The sequence below is a fragment of the Sinocyclocheilus rhinocerous genome, unplaced genomic scaffold, assembly GCF_001515625.1.
Source record: "Sinocyclocheilus rhinocerous isolate Xijiao unplaced genomic scaffold, SAMN03320098_v1.1 scaffold705, whole genome shotgun sequence".
Lineage (NCBI taxonomy): Eukaryota > Metazoa > Chordata > Actinopteri > Cypriniformes > Cyprinidae > Sinocyclocheilus > Sinocyclocheilus rhinocerous.
The window spans coordinates 881,845-903,714 of NW_015630576.1; the positions used below are offsets into that span (position 1 = coordinate 881,845).

The 21,870-nt window shown below is 37.7% G+C and overlaps 1 protein-coding gene across 1 annotated transcript in view; it reads left to right on the forward strand.

Moving 5' to 3' along the window:
• LOC107740631 (rap guanine nucleotide exchange factor-like 1) overlaps positions 1-21,870 on the forward strand; it is a 40,738-nt gene extending 18,868 nt beyond the window's left edge. The window contains exons 3-15 of the mRNA XM_016553111.1: positions 1,244-1,394; positions 2,180-2,277; positions 2,956-3,068; positions 4,787-4,954; positions 5,128-5,225; positions 6,549-6,671; positions 7,942-8,120; positions 9,370-9,460; positions 9,835-9,885; positions 10,806-10,893; positions 13,441-13,505; positions 14,534-14,588; positions 21,043-21,870. Coding sequence (XP_016408597.1) covers positions 1,244-1,394; positions 2,180-2,277; positions 2,956-3,068; positions 4,787-4,954; positions 5,128-5,225; positions 6,549-6,671; positions 7,942-8,120; positions 9,370-9,460; positions 9,835-9,885; positions 10,806-10,893; positions 13,441-13,505; positions 14,534-14,588; positions 21,043-21,167 — 1,405 coding nt within the window. The 3' untranslated portion in view covers positions 21,168-21,870. The remainder of the gene's footprint in view (positions 1-1,243; positions 1,395-2,179; positions 2,278-2,955; positions 3,069-4,786; positions 4,955-5,127; positions 5,226-6,548; positions 6,672-7,941; positions 8,121-9,369; positions 9,461-9,834; positions 9,886-10,805; positions 10,894-13,440; positions 13,506-14,533; positions 14,589-21,042) is intronic.

The window sequence follows — 21,870 nt, forward strand, 5'->3', positions numbered from 1 at the left end:
TGCGCGGCGGCCCCCCAAGAGTCTGCGGCAATCAGTGACCCTCGCTAATCTTCCCTGACTGCCGTCACCACCTCGCCTTATGATCCGCTCCTCTCTTTCTCTTTCCTCTCCCTCCTCCTGGTCCATTTATCTTTCCACTTTCCACACCTTTTTTCCTGGTCTTTGACTTGACCTAATCCAGGCCTAATCAGATCTTTTTGTTGTGGCAACATGTCTGCTTCCTGCTTAAAAAAGCAAGCTCTCGTAGACTTCCCACTCGTTAGGGCTCATTTGAGGGGTTTAATAAAAGGATTTCAAAGCAGGATGATTCCTTTTCACTCAGGACTGATAGTGCTTTTAGCTCTTCACACATTGATAGTCCCGGTGGAGTCGGCCTGGCCGGACTCCAAACCGCTGCGGCGGCCGCGATCCAGGGCTGCCTCCTGCGAGTTCAACTTTTGCAGCTGCCCAGCGGCTCAGACTGCTGCTGTTTTTTTGGCACCCGAGCAGAGGTGACAGCTCTGGATATAGATTTACTAGATCTCGCATGCCATTTGCAGAAGCTCCTCTTGGGCCTTTTTTGTATGGGAATAGCTGTCAATTTTAGACGGGGTTTCGGGGACTCTTTAATTATAGGCAGAGAGGCTCAGGGATACTCCACTTTAAATTTAGTCCGCCTTTCAGGTTTCCTGAGTGGTAGGATTGGGGACAGGGAGTCTTTGCAGTTTTTCAGGTCATTTTACGTGCCGAAGAAGTATATGTCTTTGCTTAAATGCTTGTGTGTGACTTCACCAACGTGACTTATGTAAGCATGCGAGTACAAAAAAATCCATTCGCTGTGTTTATGTTGTAACTTGTGTGTGTGTGTGAGTGAGTGTGTGTGGGTGTGATGGGTGTGTTCCATCGGCCTCAATACTTTTCAAAGGTTGTAATTATTCTGGCTGTCTGGCCACTGAAGCATAGATTTTGTTTTTCCAGTGCGGCATCTCTGTCAGGTGATCGGACAGCGGCTGTCTGAGTATGTGTTTATCTGCATACACTCATAAAACCCACTCAGTGCAATTTCTGTGCTGAAAAACACCAGCTGTATGTTGTGATTGAGGCTATCAAGCTATCTATCTATCTATCTATCTATCTATCTATCTATCTATCATCTGTCTGTACAGGTGTTGACGTGTTCGTACAGTTGTATTGACTGTATTTAGTGAGCGCAGGTGTGTGTGTGTTGGCTCGTGAGTGTGTTGTTTCTTAACTCCTGGCTCAGATTCAGCTCAGAGGGTAAGCAGGGTGAGGGCTGGCCCGGCTGGGACGGAGCTGAGCGGAAACTTGCAGTTCTGACTATGGCCTTCCGCTATCTGGACACATACAGAGACTTACTGCAGGAGGAGGGAGATCGCTCCAACACCTTCCCAAAGGTACTGCACACGTTTGTAAAAAAAAAAAAAGGTCATAAAATGTTTTTTTCAAGCGTTCAAATGCATACAAACAACAAAATAAAAAGCTAAAAAATAAACAAACTAAAACAGACACTAAAATAGACACTGAAAATTTTTCTTTTTTTTTAACAAGTATTTTTGTCTTGTTTTTCAGTAAAATACCTAAAAAAAATAGATTGATTTGGGAAACAACATGAGTCTTCTTCAGAGAATATATCTTGAGTTAAGATTACATTTATTAACCCATTGGCAATTGTTTTAAGCATAAACCTTAATAATAAACCTTATTCAATTTTGTTAGAAATGTATTTAGAAAAATAAACCTATTTGGAGATTTTTATATTGTGTACCTTCTGTACAGTTCTTAGGGTGTCATCACTGGTAAAAGACTTTCAGGGTTACTATGGTAACAGAACATATTAAAGCCCCGCTAAGGAAAATTTTGCTATTTTCGTCTGTTTCACATTAGTGCTTCTTAATTAAAGACAAACACACCTGTGCTCCAGATGTAATTTTTTTCTTGTTTGTGATATTTTGTTCTGGTACATGACTGCACAAGGTTTATTTTGAAACCTGCTCTTTTCTTTTTTTTTCTTGCAGCTGTTTTTAGATGTCAGACTATCTGTTTTCACATTGTCATTTTATTAATATTAATATGCTTGCTGAAATTTAGAAAAAGGTTCTTTTTTTTTTATAATCATCAGTTGCTTCTTCTCCTTTATTTCCCTCCTGCAGGTCTTAATAATAAATGCATGTCGTTTCAGGAGCTGTATTTGTGCGCCGTTCAGGAGCTCAGCCGCTTTCCTGAACTGGTGGAAGACGTCCTGAAGCTTCAGCGCTGGACTGAGATATTACACAGCCCGTAAGCATCAAATCCCCTTCATCCTCACAGTGGAATATTAATATAAGCTATAAATATATTTTATGAGCTATAATGGCTGCAGAAATCATAGAGGAACAGAAAATCACATAAGGCATGAAGCCTCAGAGCCTCTTAGTTTGGTGAAGTACAGCGCGAGTTGTAAAGTATTAAATGAGGCGCATGCAGTTGCCCATTAAGAGCTTTAGAACCAGATGAAGAATTAATGTGCAGAGATTAATACTTTAATGTGTTGTGTTGGATTTCGATTGTGTCATTTAAAGCCTCTCAACAAGGCAGCAGTCTTTTCATAAACCCTTAAACGGTTCTGTAATTCAGTTTATAAAAAAGCAAATTTTTCCTGGAGAACCTTTAATTGGCACTGGCATGTTTGGTCTTTCTGCATCTTTAAATTATAAGGATGCCATGCAAACATAATCAATGCCATTTTCATGGTTTTGGCAGATTGCAGTTTAAAATGTCTTGCAGTCCAGTTATAAACAGTTTAAGAGCTTGCCATGACTGGTCCTCAAATATCTTGCACATGCATAGAATATTTTCCATCCCTGATGCCACTACTAAACTAATTTTAGGTCAATAATAGTCTTTTGGAGACAAATAACTCATTCAATTATTTACACATGAATAGCTACCTGACTTGTTTTCCCTCCCATCCGACAGAGCCGAGGAGGACAAAGAGAGTCGCAAGAAGCAAGTCCGCCCACTCTTCCGACACTTCAGACGTATCGACGCCTGCCTGCAGCCCCGAGAGGCTTTCCGTGGCTCGGACGAAAGTACGTTCAAACCTTCGTTTCAATACGATGCATAAATATCGCACAGACTGACCGCAGTTTATTACCACTGCGTTTGCCTAGCTGTGCAATAACGCCCATGAGAATACTGTTAGTGAATCATCTTATTCATCCTTTTTTTGTGAAAGTGCCAGTCTGCTTCTACTTCATTCAGACCAGGATGACAAATCGGGTCACAGAAGTAGCGTCTGCCAAGTTTTATAGATGCAATGAGCTCATCTGATGGAATGGGACTCTTTGTGAGGGCAGTGGCTCAAGCCAAGCTAAGTGATTTCCCAGACCTTAATCAATAGGCAATCTGACAGTACAAAACGCCACTGACCCTGAAGCCTCCAGTGACCCAGTTTGTGCCAGTTTTGTCAGAGTCGTGAATGGAAAGGAAGTCGATATTGTACTGAATTACTACTATTCAAAGTTTTGCCTCTTTTATCTAACTATATATACACTACTGTTTATTTATTTTTATTTTTATAAATAAATAGGTACTTTTACTCAGCAAGCATGCTTTAAATTGATCAACAATAATGAAATTCTATACATTCTAAAATAAAATTCTATTCAACAAAGAATCTTGAAAAAAGTATCATGGTTTCCACAAAAATGTGATTATTGATCATAACACTAAATGATTCATGAGCATCAAATAAGTATATTAGAATGATTTCTGAAGAGACATGTGACACTAAAGCCTGGAATAATTGCTTCTGAATTCAGCTTTGCCATCACAGGCATAAATTACATTTAAAAATATATTGAAATAGAAAACATATAGTTTAAATTGTAATAGTATTTCACAATTTTATTTTATTTTATTTTAATTTTAGAAAACGAGCTGTGCACAAACAAAATTTAATTCACTTAACTGACCCCATTTTTTTCAAATAATAATAAAACATGTTTATTATTATTATTATTATTAAGCATGTGATACTGTTGCCTGAAAGCTTATTGGTGAATGACTATCAGATTTGCCAGTGTCAGTGTCATTTATACTGGACAATTAAAACAACACAACAATTTTTGCTTTATATAATTTGTAAAATAATATATATATCTCACTACAGTAAGAAACATAAAACAGTCAGTCAATGGTGGAAAGCCATAAAAAACAAGTATATTTTAAGCTATGATTTGAAATCATATATAGTAGCGGCAGCTCTATTATAATTAGGCAGACTATTCCAACGTTTGGGCGCCTCTACAGCAAATGCACGATCACTTCTTTGATACAGTCTAGACCTTGGAATTTTTACATAGCTTTTGACTAGATCTCAGTGTTCTTCCAGACGTTTTATTAGCAAGGTTCAGGAGGAGCACGATCAGATAATCAACCAATTTGGCACAGGTGTAACTTGTTTAGCTAATCATCCTAACTAGCACAATATGTATAGATATGCAGCCTACTTACCTCTAACCTATGACAGTTTTTCCGGCATCCCTCCTCCACCCCAACTCCTCGCTCTTAATCTATTCTCATCCCATACTAGGGATAGGGGGAGTTCTCTGGGTTCAGGCTATATTCCGGGCTTGGAGCCCTCCCCCAGGACACAGCACGCCAAAATATGCTTACTATTGCTCAATCAGATTAGATGTAAGGGTGAACTCGTGAAATTCTATAATGTACTGTGTGCAGTGCAGTGAGACTAAGATGGGGGCGATGTGCATCGGATAGTTGATTTGACTCTTTGGTCCTTGTTTAGTCTTCTGCAGGGTTTACACACCAGATCACTCATACGTGACCATCCGGAGCCGTCTCTCATGCCGGGTCGGAGAGATCTTGGCTCTGGTGAAAGAGAAACTCCAGTATAGCGAGGACCAGCCCACCCAACCTGCCAACCTCATACTGGTGGCCGTCACCTCATCTGGGGGTAAGAGAATGCAAACTTACCGAGATCTCACTTGCACACGTATGTGTGAATTATGAAGCGGCATGACAATTAATAATGATCCAGACCTTGACTCACTGTTTGGGAACACAACATTTTTGGGATTGACTTGGCTCCTCTGCTTTAACATCACAATCTAATCTGTGTTTGTTCAGAGAAAGCTGTGTTCCGTCCCAGCGACGAGGCCGTTTTCACCACTCTGGGCGTCAACACCCACCTGTTCGCCTGCGAGCCCGCGGAGCTTGAGAGCTTGGTGAGAACCGTGGGAGGGGGGGGAGTGGTGTTCCCATGGAGACCTTCATAAATCGCAAGCATAAGGGTTCTGTATTTGTTACAGTCATACGGGAATCATTCTTACTTATGATTGTTGTTAGTTAAACACCACAAACGTCAAGATCAAGCTATCTACAATAGTGCTGAGAACTTAAAGTGCCCCTATTATGCCATTTTTAAGGTTGCTAATATTGTTTTATGAGTCTCCTAAAACAGGTTTACATGCATGCAAGGTCAAAAAAACACGTTAGTTTTCTAAAAAAAATTGATTTAATTTGACCTCATTTCTAAATGATTCGTAAACGACTCGTGCGAAACAGTTCAAAGAATCAGTCTCTCTAAACCCCTCCTTTCCGTGAGCCCTCACTGCTGTGATTGGTCAGATGGCGCAGTCCTTTGTGATTGGTCCAGAGCCGTAGAGAGCTTGGCTCTGGATTGGTCCACCGCGTACAGCGCGTGTCGGAAACGAAAAGCCCATTGCCATGACGGAATGACAGCCCTGGAGACTTGTCAGTACATAGAAAAGAAGGTATCGATTGTACCTTACCAATTCGAGCCGGAGTCTGATGATGAAACGGTTGAAGTGGCTGATCGACAAGAGACTGATTCGCAAGCACGACTGGAACAGGACTTTTCTCAGTGGTAAGTGTCAAGTGTTAACAAGTTTGTGGTAATTGTAAGATGTGATAAAACAAATTTACTCTCACAGCGTAGGATACAGCGTCTTCTCGACGTGATGTTAACCACACGGAAATTTTACTGTTTGTAGGCGGGCAAGCTGGCGACGTGGAACGTGGGCAGAAATTATGCAAATGTGTTACTTCGTGACGTAGAGCCTTAACAGAATAAGATTCGAATTCATGACGACTCGTTTAGGCGATTGCGAGCCGACCTTTTTTTTTTTTTGATAGACAATAACTTTTATTTATCGCGCACTGTCAGCTTCACAACTTTGCAGATAGTTTATGTTCACATACAGCTACATGACACACTGCATGAAAGGTAATATTCGAAAAGGCATAATAGGGGCACTTTAAATCAGTGGTTTAGAAAACCATCAAAAATCTTGTTTTATTCAACCACAAAGCGAAAGTAGTGTTTAGTCAAACAGAGAGCTGGAGTTATTTAAACTCTACGATCATAGTTCAGCTTCACTGTGTGAGAAGAATGCGGTAGGATGTAAGCAAATATTCAAGACTTGGGGGCACCTAATGTAAAAGCTATTGAAAAAGCCATATTGACTTTGTCCCGCTCAGTGTCTTTTGGTGATTCCGGTCCTCATCCTCATGTCTTTGTCGGTCAGATACCTCTCCCTGAGGAGATCCACTGGTCACCAGGAGACAGCAAACTCCATGACATGAGTGCAGAGGAGGTGGCCAATCAGCTGGTGGTGTTCGACTGGGAACTCTTCAGTTGTGTGCACGAGGTCAGGACACTCCAGCCCTCAAATCATCAGTATTCAGCTCGGCTTCACCACAGACAGACACAGGCCAGCGTAAAGCTGCTGCATTGCATTGTGCACATAATATCAAAAAGTTTAATGCTTGCACATCATTGTAATTGGAAGATATCAGGAGATTTGTTCTTAAAAGACGAATTCCTTGTAGCTCTGCATTAAACTTTGGTTATTAGTTCTTTTTTTATTTATGCACATGGCAGATGCTTTTATTCAAAGCAATTTGCAGGGCATTTAAGGTGCATTTTATGTCAATTTGGGAATCAAACCGATGACCTTTTTAGTTGCTAGTGTCATGCTCACAATTAATTAGTTTTTAAATTAGTAACATTTATTTATTCTTTATTAGTTGCTTTTAAACTTAATTTTTTTAATTTCCAAGATTTCAAATGCACAAATAAATGTTATCCTGAGTTTTTTTTTAGATTGTAGATTATTTAATGTCTGTTTCTATGCTAGAGTTTCTTTCAAAATTCATGAAAAATTATTGTTATTGTTACCTAAAATTAAAGAGAAAATTATTAATAATCTCAAAGGTACTAAAACTAAAGGTATTATGCAATGGCACTCATTACATACACAAACAAAATAAAGAATAAAACTAATAAATTTGAGTTTCGGAATTGAATTAGAGTTGAAAGTAAATTAAAAAAAAAATTTTAGATGAAAAAGTTAACTTAAACTTGGAAATATTGCCTTGATAGCTAACTGAAATAAAATATGTTTGGGTACTGAGATTATTAAAACCCAAACTATAAAAGCTTCAGGTATATAGAAAAATATTTAAAAATAATAAATAGATAAAATAAAAATTACAAAAGCTCGTAACAAAATGACTAAAACTTAAACTAAAATTAAAATAAAACGGAAAATATGAAATAATTCAAAATAAATAAATTAATAAATATGATAATAGTATGTAAATAAAATTAAAATAACACTGTCCTAAAATGGTCAACAATATCTTAATTTATCAGTATGCATATTTTTAATTGGTGTATCCTTTGTAGGGTGGGTTACTACAAAGTCTGATCAAGACGCAGATGCATCCTCTGTAGTTTTCCATTGCAATCAAAATGTGTGCCTTAGGAAACTGGCTTTTAGTTCAAGGCTAGCCGCATAGCAAAGTTCATGTAAAAACAACAAAACTTCATGGCACATTATGCAATGTTTTCCGTGTGTCTTTGTTCCTGTTCGCGTTTGATTTTTTTTTTTTTGGGGTGGGGGTTTGTTTGAACAGGTGGAGTTTGTGTGTTACGTATTTCACGGGGAGCAGGCTCGCTGGCGCCCCCTCAACCTGGAGCTGATCCTGCAGCGATGCAGTGAAGTGCAGCACTGGGTCGCCACAGAGATCCTGCAGTGCCAGTCGCTTCCGAAGAGGATACAGCTACTGCGCAAGTTCATAAAGATTGCAGCCTTGTGAGTGTATATATGTGTTTGGGTAGGGTACAAGCTGAAACCGCTTATGAACGTGACAAGAAATGAATTATTCAGGAATCATCATGGCACTGAACTGCGTCAGAACTGTGAACGTGATAACATATGACCACCCACGTGCATCAACACCTGTTCAGTATTCTGGCTCTCGGAGGGGGTGGGTAGCCACTCATAATAGGGTTCATTTGCATATAGTTTTAATTGTCCACTCGCAGAAAGCACCTGTTTAATTCTGAGGCTCAGAAAGATGGCGAAAAAGAGTCATGTAAAATTAAATTAATCTGTTTGTGGTGGAAGAAACCTTGAATAACATCAAAAGTGGACTTGAAGGGGAAAAAAATGTTGTGCTTTTTTATTAACATTTTATTCACATTCCAATGTTATTTTACTGTTATAGTACTTATTAATATTTTTAATTAGTTTTTAAAATATATTATCAGGTTTCAAGTTTTAGTAATTTTACGTGCTTTTGTTGAATTTTTTTTATTTTATTTATTTTTTTAGTTTCAGTTCGTTTAGTTTTTTTTTAAGTCAAAGTTTTGAAAGGCTTTATCTCATACTTTTATTGCTTCATTTCTAAATGAATACTTTACTTCACCCAAAATTTGCTGTTAATTTACTGACATTCATGTCATCCGAGATTCATAAAATACAACTTAATGGGTTCTGTCACTTTGAAAGTAAAAAAAGCAGGTACAGGGCACACAAAATTCAGTTTCCTGCACAGACTGATTATTTTGCTTCATAAGACCTCAATATATCGCCAGGAGCTATTTTGTGCTTCCTGTACCTGCTTTTTTGACTCTCAAAGTGACGGAACCCATTGACTTGCATTTTTATGAATCACCAAGGACCACAGGTTCAGCTAAAAATCTTCTGTACTGTTCTACTGAAGAATAAAAGTCACTTACATCCAGTGGTGGATGAAGTACCTGAAAGCCACACTTAAGTAAAAGTACAGATATCTTACCAGAAAATGACTTTGGTTGAAGTTACAGTCATCATTTAGAATATTACTTGAGTAAAAGTCTTTAAGTATGTGATAAGTTTTTTTTTTTTTTAAGTTAAGGTTTTTCATCTAATGTTTATTTTATTTCAGCTTTATTTCAATTGCCAAATACAGAGTTTTTAATAGGTATAGAGAACAATAACAAGACTATTGCGTTGTTTGTTAGGTTTGTGTGTGTAATGAGTGCTGTTGTGTGTGTGTGTGTGTGTGTGTGTGTTTCAGATGTAAACAGCAGCAGGATCTGCTGTCGTTCCTGGCGCTGGTTCTGGGACTGGACAACCCTGCAGTCAGCCGCCTACGTCTGACCTGGGAAGTGAGTGCATTTGTTTGTTAATCTCCCTTTTTCATGTTCTCTTTCTCTCTGTGTCGCACTCACACATAGTCTCTTAGCACCTCTGCCTACTCTCGTTCCTAAGAACCGCCAAGTGTTATTCTTGGCAGGAGGCTATTAGCAGTTGTCATGACAACGGCTCTGAATTAGCTTGTGCTGTTTCAAAGGAAATATTTCCATGTCCACCTGTGCATTTATTGTCCGATTATGCCTTTTGATTTTTAAATAAATCATAAACGTGTTGTGTTGTTTACATGCATCCAATTCCTAATGGAGTTTTAATTTGCATGTGCAGTGTGTGATTTGCTAATTGCGTGTGTGTGTGTGTGTGTGTGTGTGTGTGTGTGTTTTGGCAGGGGTTGCCAGGAAAGTTCCGGAAGCAGTTTCAGCAGTTTGAGAGCATTGCGGTAAGTGAAGAAAAATCCCAAATGCAATTTAATATCTGAATTGTTTCTCCTAGACAGCAGTGATATTAAATGGAGAGCAAGCGGAGACCTTTGCTTAGGTCTCCTGCTTCTCAGATGCTTGTCTTGAGAGAAAGTCCCAATACCATCTCAAAAATGTCTTAAACTGTGCCCAGATTTGCAAAGAACATAAGTTGGAGAACTCGGTATGAATTAAAGATTTCTTATCAGATTCTTCCATGATCATATTATCTGGACTATGAAATCAATGTTCATTTTATAACTCTATACTCTAATTGTATGTCAGCAATTGTCCCATTTGTGTCTATTTTTATTTCTACTCGGCACTTTTAGAAATAAGTACTTTTATTTCTTTTTCTAAATGAATAAAATTTGCCTTTAATTTACTGACCTTCATGTCATTCAAGATTCATAAAATACAAGACAATGGGTTCCATCACTTTGAAAGTAAAAATCAAACAAAACAAAACGGTACAGGACACACAAAATGAATCAAATAATGTTCAGTTTCCTGCACAGACTGATTATTTTGCTTCATAAGACCTCAATATATCACCAGGAGCTATTTTGTGCTTCCTGTTCCTGCTTTTTTGACTCTCAAAGTGACGGAACCCATTGACTTCACTAAGCACCACAGGTTCAGCTAAAAATCTTCTGTACTGTTCTACTGAAGAATAAGTCACTTACATCTTGGATAGCCTGAGGGTGAGCAAATTTACAGCAAATGTTCATTTTCGGGTGAACCATTCCTTTAATAATTGAACGCAGTGTAACTGAGAACTCCATTAAGTCTCTTGATCTCTGAAAGAACAACCTCTGAGCAATAAAATTTGTCACTCTGCAGGCTGATTTGACATTAATTGACAGCATTCGTAATGATGATGTTGTTTGTGTTGCTGCAGGACCCTTCGAGGAACCACAAGTCATACAGAGACCTTCTAGCAAGCCTGAGAGCCCCACTCATACCCTTCACTCCACTGCTGCTAAAGGGTGAGTCCCTCACACACACACACACACATACACGTTACAGTAGCACCAGTGTGCTCTCAATCTCTTCCTCCAGCTGTTGTCCATATGTGTTCTTATAAAGTCCCCTCCTGCCGTGACTGCCTCTGTGATTTGAAGTCGGTCTGAAAGGCCCCGCCTCATTAATTAACGCCCCTCTGATCTGCAGCTCCTGAACATGCTGGATTTCAGACCCCCTGCAGCCAAACATGCACCAGGGATCAACATGCATGCATATACATTAGTGATGCACACAAACACATGTGCATTTTGTATTATGGCGGGTTTTTTTTTTTACTGAGCCAATGATATTTTCTACCCTCTAACCCTAAACTTAACCTTTAACCCCAGAATTTTTGCATGCCGTTAAGACATAATTTAATCTCTTTATGGGTTTCCTTGTGGACTTCTGTGAATTTCTTTCGTTATGCTTGAGGGGATATTTGGTCCCCATGATGAAAGTAAAACCTGACCCACACTTTGTTATATATACTTTTATTTATATATATATATATATATTAGTATTTAAAAAAATCTTACTGACCACAAACTATTGAATGGTAGTGTATGAGTGCTTTTCAAATTCTGATTTTAAAACCGTACATGTACACACACATACACACCTTTACCTATCTGCTCATCCACATTTCTACACACATTCACACACACAGCTGCTATGTTCCTGTCCCATCTGTCCTCTCTCCGTGTCTTTTCACTCTCTGTCTCCTTCCCTGTAGATGCTCATGACTCAAGCCTGTCAGGATCAGTTGAGCATCAAAATCTTTGCTGAGCATTGCTCTGCGCTTTAGTCTGACACACACATTACATGACTCTGGCACAAGACACACAGACATCAGAATACCAAAGACAGGCTTTAGAAATTAGGAAGAACAGGCTCGGGAATGATGAACACAGGACTAATAACTTGAAAAGTCTGATTCATTTTAGCAAGCTGATTCGTTTGGAGGAACAAAACACTGAAATGTCCCCATAAATTCAAATGCATTTTAGCATTTTGTTCTAGTGTAATATGTAGTTATAGACATTTAGAATAGTTTTATTTATTTCTTGTTTAATGATACGCTACTGTTATTTGCGATACAAGGATTTACTGACAATATTTGCCAGATTTACAGTATACAACCAATTTTATTGCTTGGGGACTATTGCCCACAATGTAATGTGTCCGACTCCAAACAGTTGGGAATGTCTTCGAGCACCTTTGCTTTGTAGATGCTGATCTGTCACTACTCGTAGCACGGCTTCATCTGTAGTCTGACGGTGGGGAATCCCTGGTGTTTAACGGATTTGAACACTGTGTCTCCTGCAGGAGCTGCTGTCCTGAAAGCGTAAATTGTCATGAGTCTGCTGGGATAAAGATGTTAGAATGATGTTAGTAGTTGACAGACAGTGTCATTTGTGTCTAGAAATGTCAACTGATCTGAAAATCCATCACGCTTTCCATGTGAGTCCTGCAGGAGTCGTGTATGTGTGCACGTGTAATAGAAGTGCATTTGGCATGGCATCAAGTGAATTAGATTATGCTGATTAAGCGGCATGCCTGAGGACAGTAGCCACGTTTCATCAAAATTTAGATTGATACATGAAATATGTTACAAAATTTTTCTCAAATGATTTGGGTGGACATTTCAGAGTTCAAGAGTTAAAACAGCAACCTTCAAAAGAGCTGGAGAGGTCGTTTGGGATGTTTGTTAGTGATGGCAAGGCGAAATGTGGCATGTGTTACATTTTTAATGGCTCTTTGTTTAAACCGCCTCAGAGTATTTTATTTTATTATTTATTTTTTATTTTATTTTTTTTTAAAAATGTCCCGTATTTTTGCAAGGCGAAATGTGGCATGTGTTACATTTTTAATGGCTCTTTGTTTAAACCGCCTCAGAGTATTTTATTTTATTATTTATTTTTTATTTTTTATTTTTTTTTAAATTTCCCGTATTTTTTTTAGTTATCAATAAGAACACTGTTCTATACACCTCCTTAAATTCAAACTGGTCTCAGTTATTAACAAAACCCTATATAGTAGGGCTGCACAATTCACTAATCGTGACCCATGCAGACAGTCGGTGAGCTCATGCAGAACTGCAGGGCTCAAGCAGTCGTGTGAAACTGTAAGCCTGCGGATAATTACTTTTATGGGCCGATACATTGGCACACGGCCTCTCTCTCTCTCTCTCTCTCTCTTTACTCAGTCATCTGTATTCAGTAGACTCATCCTGACAGCATGTAGTGTCTCTAACATTCTCCTTTCCTCTCATGTTACCTGCCTCTCTCTCTCTTTTTCACCAGACCTGGCCCAGGCACAGACAGATCACCCATCATGACATGATGACTGTTCACTTCTCCTTCTCCTTCTCACTCTCTCTCTTTCTCTTTTCTTGCGTGTGAACGTCAAGCTTCAGTTCAGCTCAGCCAGAAAGAAGACGCCTGGCTGAGCGAGTGATGGCATGATGACATGTCATTACATAACTGTTCCCTTTATTATGCATTCTCTCTCTTTATTTCTCTCTGCAGATCTGACCTTCCTCCATGAGAGCTGTAAGACTTTCCATGGGGAGCTGGTTAATTTTGAAAAGATGGTGAGTTGGCATATATAATGGAAGTAATGATGTGCTTGCATTAATGCACACACATATTTATGTAGATACTTAAATGAGGACATACCATAGACTTCTGTTGTGCTTAAAAAGGCTAATTATAATTTCTACAGACTAGCATTAACCTTAATCCTTCCTCTAAATAGGAACTTTTCATTAAAAAAAAAAAATTAGAATAAAAAAAAACAACATTATTTGTTCTATTTAAGAATAGGGTAAACATTGAGAATAGGAATTAGTTCCATTTTATTTTAAATTTAAGTTCCAATCTATTTCCATGTTGTTTTCCTTAATGATTCCACATTGCAGTCAGAACCGCATTATAAAGTATTTGCTTCTATTGTCCTCATTTGTAAGTGGCTTTGGATAAAAGCATCTGCTAAATGACTAAATGTAAATGTATTAGGACCCCCTATACTTTTTGTTGTGACAACACGCATGCATCTTAATTTTTGTCAGCTGTGCATGAAAATGAATAATCAACTTTCAAGCATGCTTAATTGTTTCCCACTGTTTATAATATCTGTGTAAAAATATATTATATATCCACTACTCTTCAAATGTTTGGGGCTAGTAAGATTTTTTTTAAAGAAATCAATCAAAAGCGACAGTAAAGACATGTATAATGTTACTACAGATTTCTTTATTATTTTATAATATATTACAATAGAAAACAGCTATTTTTAAATTGTAAAAAGATTTCACATTATTACTGTTTTTAGTGTATTTTTGATCAAATGAATGCAGCTTTAGGCTTTTGTTCTTTTGTTCTTAAAATTTCACAACAGCTTGATGAGGGTGTAATGAATGCAGTAAGAATTGTTTTCTTTGTGCATTCCTTTTCCCTCAAAATGACTAAAATAATCATTAAAAATGGACTCTGAGACTTTGATTAATACACAATATCCTGTACAGCTAATTAGTGGCCACAGGTACATTATTTTGTGGCTGCATACCATTCATTGATTGAACTGTCAATCAAATCTCTCTCTCTTTTTTTTTTTCTGTAGCACAAAGTGGCTGAGATGGTGCGAAGCATCAGGCGGTATAGGAGCACTCAGCTAGGTATGTGTATTCCTACACAGACAGACAGACAGACAGACAGACATCGGCCTGTCAAATAGAATTAGTGCAAAAGTAGAGCATGTCTCCACCCGCCAACATAACAACATACCTACATGAACCCTTACACACACTCACACACCTGTCTGAGTGGATTAGTTCTAGGAGACTGCTGCTCCACCCTGCCACAGCCCATCTGTTTGGGACAGCACAGCCCTCTGGGCCACGAGCCACAGGGCACGGCTTCATAACACACACACACACACACACATGCCCACAGCGTGTGTGTACACTAACACATGCAACAGCTGGGCAGTGCCTCAAAACATTTATGCTCACAGACAAACTGTAAGATTTGTGGTTGTACATGTGTTTGCTTGTGCATAATGAGTAATAACGTTCATTATAAAGTGCAACGGTCGCGTTCAGTGTGAAGATTTCTCAATAGGGAAATAGATTTTTAACAATAACTTTTAAAGACTGACCTGTTGTGAGCTTTTTTAATTCATGTTTAATAGCAGGATTTGTGGTGAGAAACAACATTACCCATGATGCTGTGCATAAAATTCCACCAATCAGAGAGTTGCGGCCAGCAAATCACACCCAATGAGCTTGGTTTCCTGTGCTCTCAAAATACTGAAATAAATGATGGTTTCTATAGATAAAATCAACAGATTTCAATGAGTAGTTTTATATTTCACCATCGTTTTTAATTCGATTGTCATTCATAATGCTTCATGGGATTGTAGTTCTAAGTACACAGTCTTGTACCTTTTGTCTTTTTGTCAGATTTGTCAAATAAAAGTTTGCAATGTTGTGATTCACCTCGTAGCTGTTCATAATGCTTCAACTAAGACTTTGTTAAAGTCCCTATGGAAAAAATTATTTGAAAAAATACTTCGGAATCAACGCTGCTGAAATAAATGGATGGTCATTAATGCACTGTGTTGGTCTTGATGCTGTCACTGGGTGTTCGAAATATGGACTAGGTGTCTTTTGAGCGGTTTTTTTTTTTTTTTTTAGCTGTGTTTTTTTTCTGCAGCTTAGATTAGCTGAATATCAGTTTCTGTTTTGTAATTATTTTTGGGGTTTCACCGCTTTGGAATCTTGACTCCCTAGATTCAAATCTCAATCACACAAACAAAACAATGCTTCCATGGTAACCGTGATGTTCCGTGAGGTAGAAAAGCACCCACACAGCCTTCCGTTTGTCTAATGCATCATCTGGCGTGTCTTTTAAAGAGCGTCTGCACCATCACACCCTGTAGAGAAGATTTCCTTCCTCTCCATGCAGCTGTTTGTTTTGAGGTTGTCATGTGTAATTTTATCATTATCATGATCATATGAAACCTGTTTCTGCGATCATCAAGTGGTAAACACAATTTACGATTTATTATTTAAAAATAGATTTTTGGATTGACACTTTTCTATAAAAGGTTTCCATCAATGGTTGAATTTTTATAATCATAGTGAATAATAAAAAAAAAATCATGACTGCCATCTATCCATAATCTATCCTTTTTTTAGTTTCTTAAGTATTATCCTTTTTAACTAAATAGACAAACTATGACAGGAGAAAGTAAAAAATCTAGTTAGAAAAATCAAATATCATAACTCCTAGTATGGCAATTACCTTTTTAGATGGGTATATTTTTGTCGGCCTTAAAATACAGATTTGAGGTGGAAAAAAAAGAAATTATGATACCTTTTATTTTGCTTCCCATTCATGTGTATATAGGAGCTGTGCTTTTATACACGATTGATTAACAGTTTTGGGATAGTAAGGTTTTTATTTATTTTTAAGGAAATTAATACTTTAATTCAACAAGGATGCATTGAATTGATAACAAATGGCATTTTTACGTTGTTATTAGTAGATGTTTACAGTACATGGTTACAAAAAGTATTTCAAATAAATGCTGTTTTTATTCATCAAAGAATCCTGAAAATCCTGAAAACGAAAGAGAAATTTATCAGTTTCCACAACAATATTAAAACTATAATTATTGGTAATAAGAAATGTTTCTTTAGCACTAAATCAGCATATTGAGCCCCGTTTCCACCGCAGGAACTTTACCCAGGAACTAGGGACTTTGGGCCGGCACTCTGTGTGTTTCCACCGCAGGAACCAGGCTCTAAATAAAGTTACGGGTAAAAAAATGCCCCTCAGAGAGTCCCTGCTCGAGAGGTAGTACTTTTTCAAAGGTCCGGAACTTTCGGGGGCGGGACTTGGGCGCTAAACATGCTGATTGGTTGAGTTCACGCAACACTGTATTTCAACCACCATTTAAGCGGATAATTTTCAAAATATTACTGTTAGTGCTATTGTGTCATGAAATGTAGTTTTAAAAGTATTTCAGGCGAGAATGTAGTTGTTTAAAACTCAAATCTGCGGTTCATTTATAAAGACGGCGCCTATTTAAAAATGCGTTTCACCAATTTCGGAAACGTGATCTCCACGCTATCACCGGGAGCTCAGTGCTCATGTTTCCCGACGAGAGCAGCCTCAACTCGGCTAGTCCTTCTGACATTTGCCGCTGGCTCTGATGTCTCTTTAGTGGTTAAACATAAAATATAATTCGTTTTGGGTAAATCTAACAGGTAATCTTTGGTCTTTATTCTGTGAATCTATTAATATGTTAAAATGAAAATAAAAAAGCAATACTGTTTGATATAATATTTCGTTTCATTTCTGCGGCTATTAATGTTTAAATGAAAACGAAAGGAGGCAGTGGTGTTTGATATCATATTTCGTCTTATTGTAAATACAGTGAGGAAAATTGCAGTAGCCAAGGCGAGCTGACTGACGTTATCAAGTAGCCTACACTGCTGTTTGCAGAATTACCGGACTTGCGTCGTCCCGTCCGCAGGAGTTCACACTCCCGAGTCGAACTCCCGAAGTCCGAACTACCGAGGGATGCAAGTCTGAAATTTGCATACTCGGTATTGAGAAACGCGCGCAGACCTACGCCACCAGACTATTTGCCTATTCTTCACGGTACTTTAGACCGCGATGGAAACGCAGACAGCAACAGGTCTGGGGGGGGAAAAGTTCCTGGGACACACTGTTCCAGGTAATTTCGGTGGAAAAGCGGCTTTAGAATTATTTCTGAAGGGTCATGTGACATCTGAAGACCGAAAATTTGTCATCACAGTGATAAATGACATTTTAAAATAAGCTGAAATAGAAAACAACGTTTTAAAATTTGTGATAATATTTTATAATATTACAGTATTTTTAATTAAAGTAATGCAGCTTTGGTGAGAATAAGAGACTTCTTTCAAAAACATCAAAAAATCTTACTGACCTCGAACTTTTGAATGAAAGTGTATTTATTACCAACCATATTATTGGTATTATCATACCATTTATATTTATTACCATAAGAGGTGTTTCTTTGTAGCAACTTGCCTTAAATGGGCTTTGTTAATATTCCACCATATTTTAGCAGCACTATAACTGAGTCAGCCTCATTTTATAGTATGAATCACTAAGAAAATAACCCCTTTGGGCTATTATTTTAGTATGATTATTTTCTTCTCTTGTCTCCAGTTAGTCAGTCTGTTGAAGTCGAGCAGCAGGTCTCGTGCGTCAGGCCACTTATTTTCCTGTCTGTGGTTCTGAATGAGGGCTGTAATTATCAGGGCTCATTCTCCCTCAGTCTACCTGAGTGGATTGCCCTCATCTATTTCCATTAGAGGGACTGATGCCCAGCCAAGCGCACAGCACTTTTTCACTCTGGTGTGAAGAAGTGGCCTTTTTTTAGAACAATCCGTTTTTCTCTATGCTCGGCAAAGAATCGTCTTTATCATTGCACATAAAAAAACACTAATATTTATGTTGAATGTTTGTCGTTCGATTCATGCCGGTGTAGCGTGACGCTCCATCTGTCGCCCACGGATCTGGATCCCATTTGCAATGACATTTCTATACAGTGGCTGAGGCTCATTTGGTGACGTGTCGAGGCCAGAGGGCATCAATTTCAATAGACGCATTGCAGCCATTGACATTTGTAAGAGCATGCAGAACTCCATTTCCCTTACAGCGGGTCTGAACTTTGGGGGAGCTGCTCGGATGCGAGACTTAATGACTCCATAATTGTCTCTAATGCGCTCCTGCTGTCAAAGCGTCAAAGGAACTCGGATCAGTTCTGTGATCTCTTTTTATTGTTAGAAAAGAAAAACCACAGAGGAAATTAATTCAGTTTCCAGCATTGCTCCAAGACGATAATGAGACGCTCATGCAAATGGTCACATTTCAGCTTGAAGTTCTTTATAAAATTGTCTATGACTGAATGATCTGGGATCTGGGGTCCACACTTTGTTCTTGTTATTCTAGGCTATTTTAGGAAATATCTGAGAAAAAGTTGTGTAAATGAAACATGAGTCCATTCAATCTTCTGAGATATGAGAGAGTATTGCAAAATGTCATCTTTGTTAATCAATATCTTTGTCTGGTTTTGTTACAAAACATCCTCAACACAAGATGAATGTACACTACGGTTTAAAGTTTGGGGTCGATATGATTTTTTAAAAATGTTTTTGAGAGAAAACTCTCATAAGGCTGCATTTTAAAAAATAAAAATACAGTAAAACCGTAATATTCTGAAATGTTTTTACAATTTAAAATAGCAAAGCTGAATTTTCAGCATCATTACTCCAGTCTTCAGTGTCACATGATCCTTCAGAAATCTTTTTAATATAGTGATTTGCTGCTCAAGGAACATTTTTTATTATTATCACTGTTGAAAACAGTTGTGCTGTTTAGTATTTTGGTGGAAACTTTGTTAAATTTTTTTTTTCAGGATTTGTAATGAAAAGAAAAAGCTTAAGAACAGCATTTATTTGAAATCGATATTTTTGAAATGATTTTAGCAGCATAGGTTTGCACTGCAGTATATGAGCGGGTGCAGTAACTTGAGTGACAGCTGAATCTGATGCAGAGGCGGAGTGACAGTTTTTTTTCTTGAGATCAGAGAGGACAATGTGCAGCTATTCATAGCTACCGAAAGAGCTGTTTTCCTTCCTCCTCCTCTCTCTCTTGCTCTCTGCTTGCAGTTTTTTTCTACTCACTTTCTTTTTGAAAAGTGTGGCTTAGCAACGGATGCAGTGTGTGTAAAGTCAGGTCAGCTGGACATGAGTGGTGAGCACATGTCTGCTGGTATCCCAGCTCTGCCACACCACCATGTGGTCAGCCTCAGTGTCTCCTCAATCAGCACATCACTACACTTACTCATCTGCAGTTTACAGTAGTTACAGTAGTTGGAGGATGCTGTGAATGTAATACTTAGAAAGAGTTACAATTCTGCTCACCCTTGTTTCAAACATGTATGACTTCGTTTCTTTACCTGAACACAACATATGTTTTGAAGACAAGCAGGGTGATGTTATTTGTTAGTGTTTATATATATATATATACATTTTTTTTTTTTGAGGTTTGCTACATTTGCAACCAAATTTGGGACTTGTTTAAATAGGGTTTAAAATCTTTTTTAATTTTGTTTGCTGTAAACTTTAAATAAATAGTTGTAAATTTATTTTGTAATAATAGTTGCATTTACACTACCGGTTTGGAATAATTAAAAATGTTTAATGTTTTTCAAAGAAGTCTTTTATGCTTATCCAGGCTGCATTTATTGACCAGAAATACAGCAAATACAGTAACATTGTGAAATAGTATTACAATTTAAAATAATGTTTTTTTTTCTATTTAATATAAATTAAAAAAATATATTCCACAAGGACAAAATACATTAAAGACATTTGTAATGCTAAAAATATTAATATGTGACTCTGGAGCACAAAACCAGTCATAAGTAGCACATATATATATATATATTTGTAGCAATAGCCAACAATACATTGTATGTGTCAAAATTATTGATTTTTCTTTTATATTTCAAAAATTGTTCTCTTGGATTTTCTGTTCATTAAAGAATCCTGAAAAAATGCATCATGATTTAAACTAAATAAAAAAAAAAATAACATTTTCAACATTGATAATAATAAGAACCATTATTAACAATTGAGTACCAATAATTATTGATAATAATTGAGCATCAAATCAGCGTATTAGAATGATTTCTGAAGGATCATGTGACACTGAGGACTGGAGTAATGATGCTGAAAATTCAGCTGTGCATCACAGGAATAAATTACATTTGAAAACATATTGCAATAGAAAACAGTTATTTTAAATTGTATTAATATTTTACAATATTACTGTTTTTACTGCATTTTTAATCAAATAAATGCTAGCTTTGTTGAGCATAAGAATCCTAATCATTCCTAATCATCAGTTTTGTATTCTAAATGTGTACTATAAATATTACATACATTTATTTATAAAAAGTGTTTGAAATGAAAATTTCAGATTGTGTAACTTCTGTGTTTCTTTGGATTTCTTTCTTTCAGAGGCGTTAATTGATTTATTTTGCTCTCTCTGTCTTTCTCACAGCAATGGAGGCCGAGCCGTCCCTCTCTCACCTCCAGACGAAAGCGTATGTGCGGCAACTGCAGGTCATCGACAATCAGAACCTGCTTTTTGAGATGTCCAGCAAGCTGGAGCCAAAAGACATGTGAAGGGACCAAGCGCACCTACAAGCCATATCTACAAAACCTCTTGTTCCCGCCAATGAACCCACACACCCAACCCTTCATGCTCCATTGTCGCAGATCAACCCAGCTGGACTGTCAATCATCTCAGGCTCCGCCTCCAAATCATCGAACGAGGACATTTGTTCACGAAAATGGTGTGAATTGTGTTTTGAGTGATTCTGTGTCAATGTTAATTATGACCACGCATAGTGGTCTGGATTCATTTCTACTTTTTATTTATTTATTTTTCTCGCTGTTCACGACTGAAGGGAAACCTGTCCTGATTGCACTGCCATCAATTGAACTGAATCAAACCGGGATAAGCTTAATCTGTACAACCTTCAGAAACACAGACTGCATTTTGGCCATTCATGACCCTAAAACACATGAGACAATCTGACCTCTTGAACTCTGACCTTTGGTCTTCCCTCCTCCCCTGCCAACATTGGCACTTACTGCAACCCTGTGCAATTGGCTGCAGTCATTAGATGTTAGTGTTCTGAACGATATGGATCCCCAGCCATCAAAAATGAGTCCCGAATCCAAGACCAGCTCCAGCGTACAGCATATTCTATAGTTAAAGGATGAAGTCATAATAATACAGAAGAACTGCATGTTAAAGTGAATGTATAGGAACTTGTTTACTGCAAAAAATCAATTTATGGCAATAGTTCTGTCTTGTTTTTTT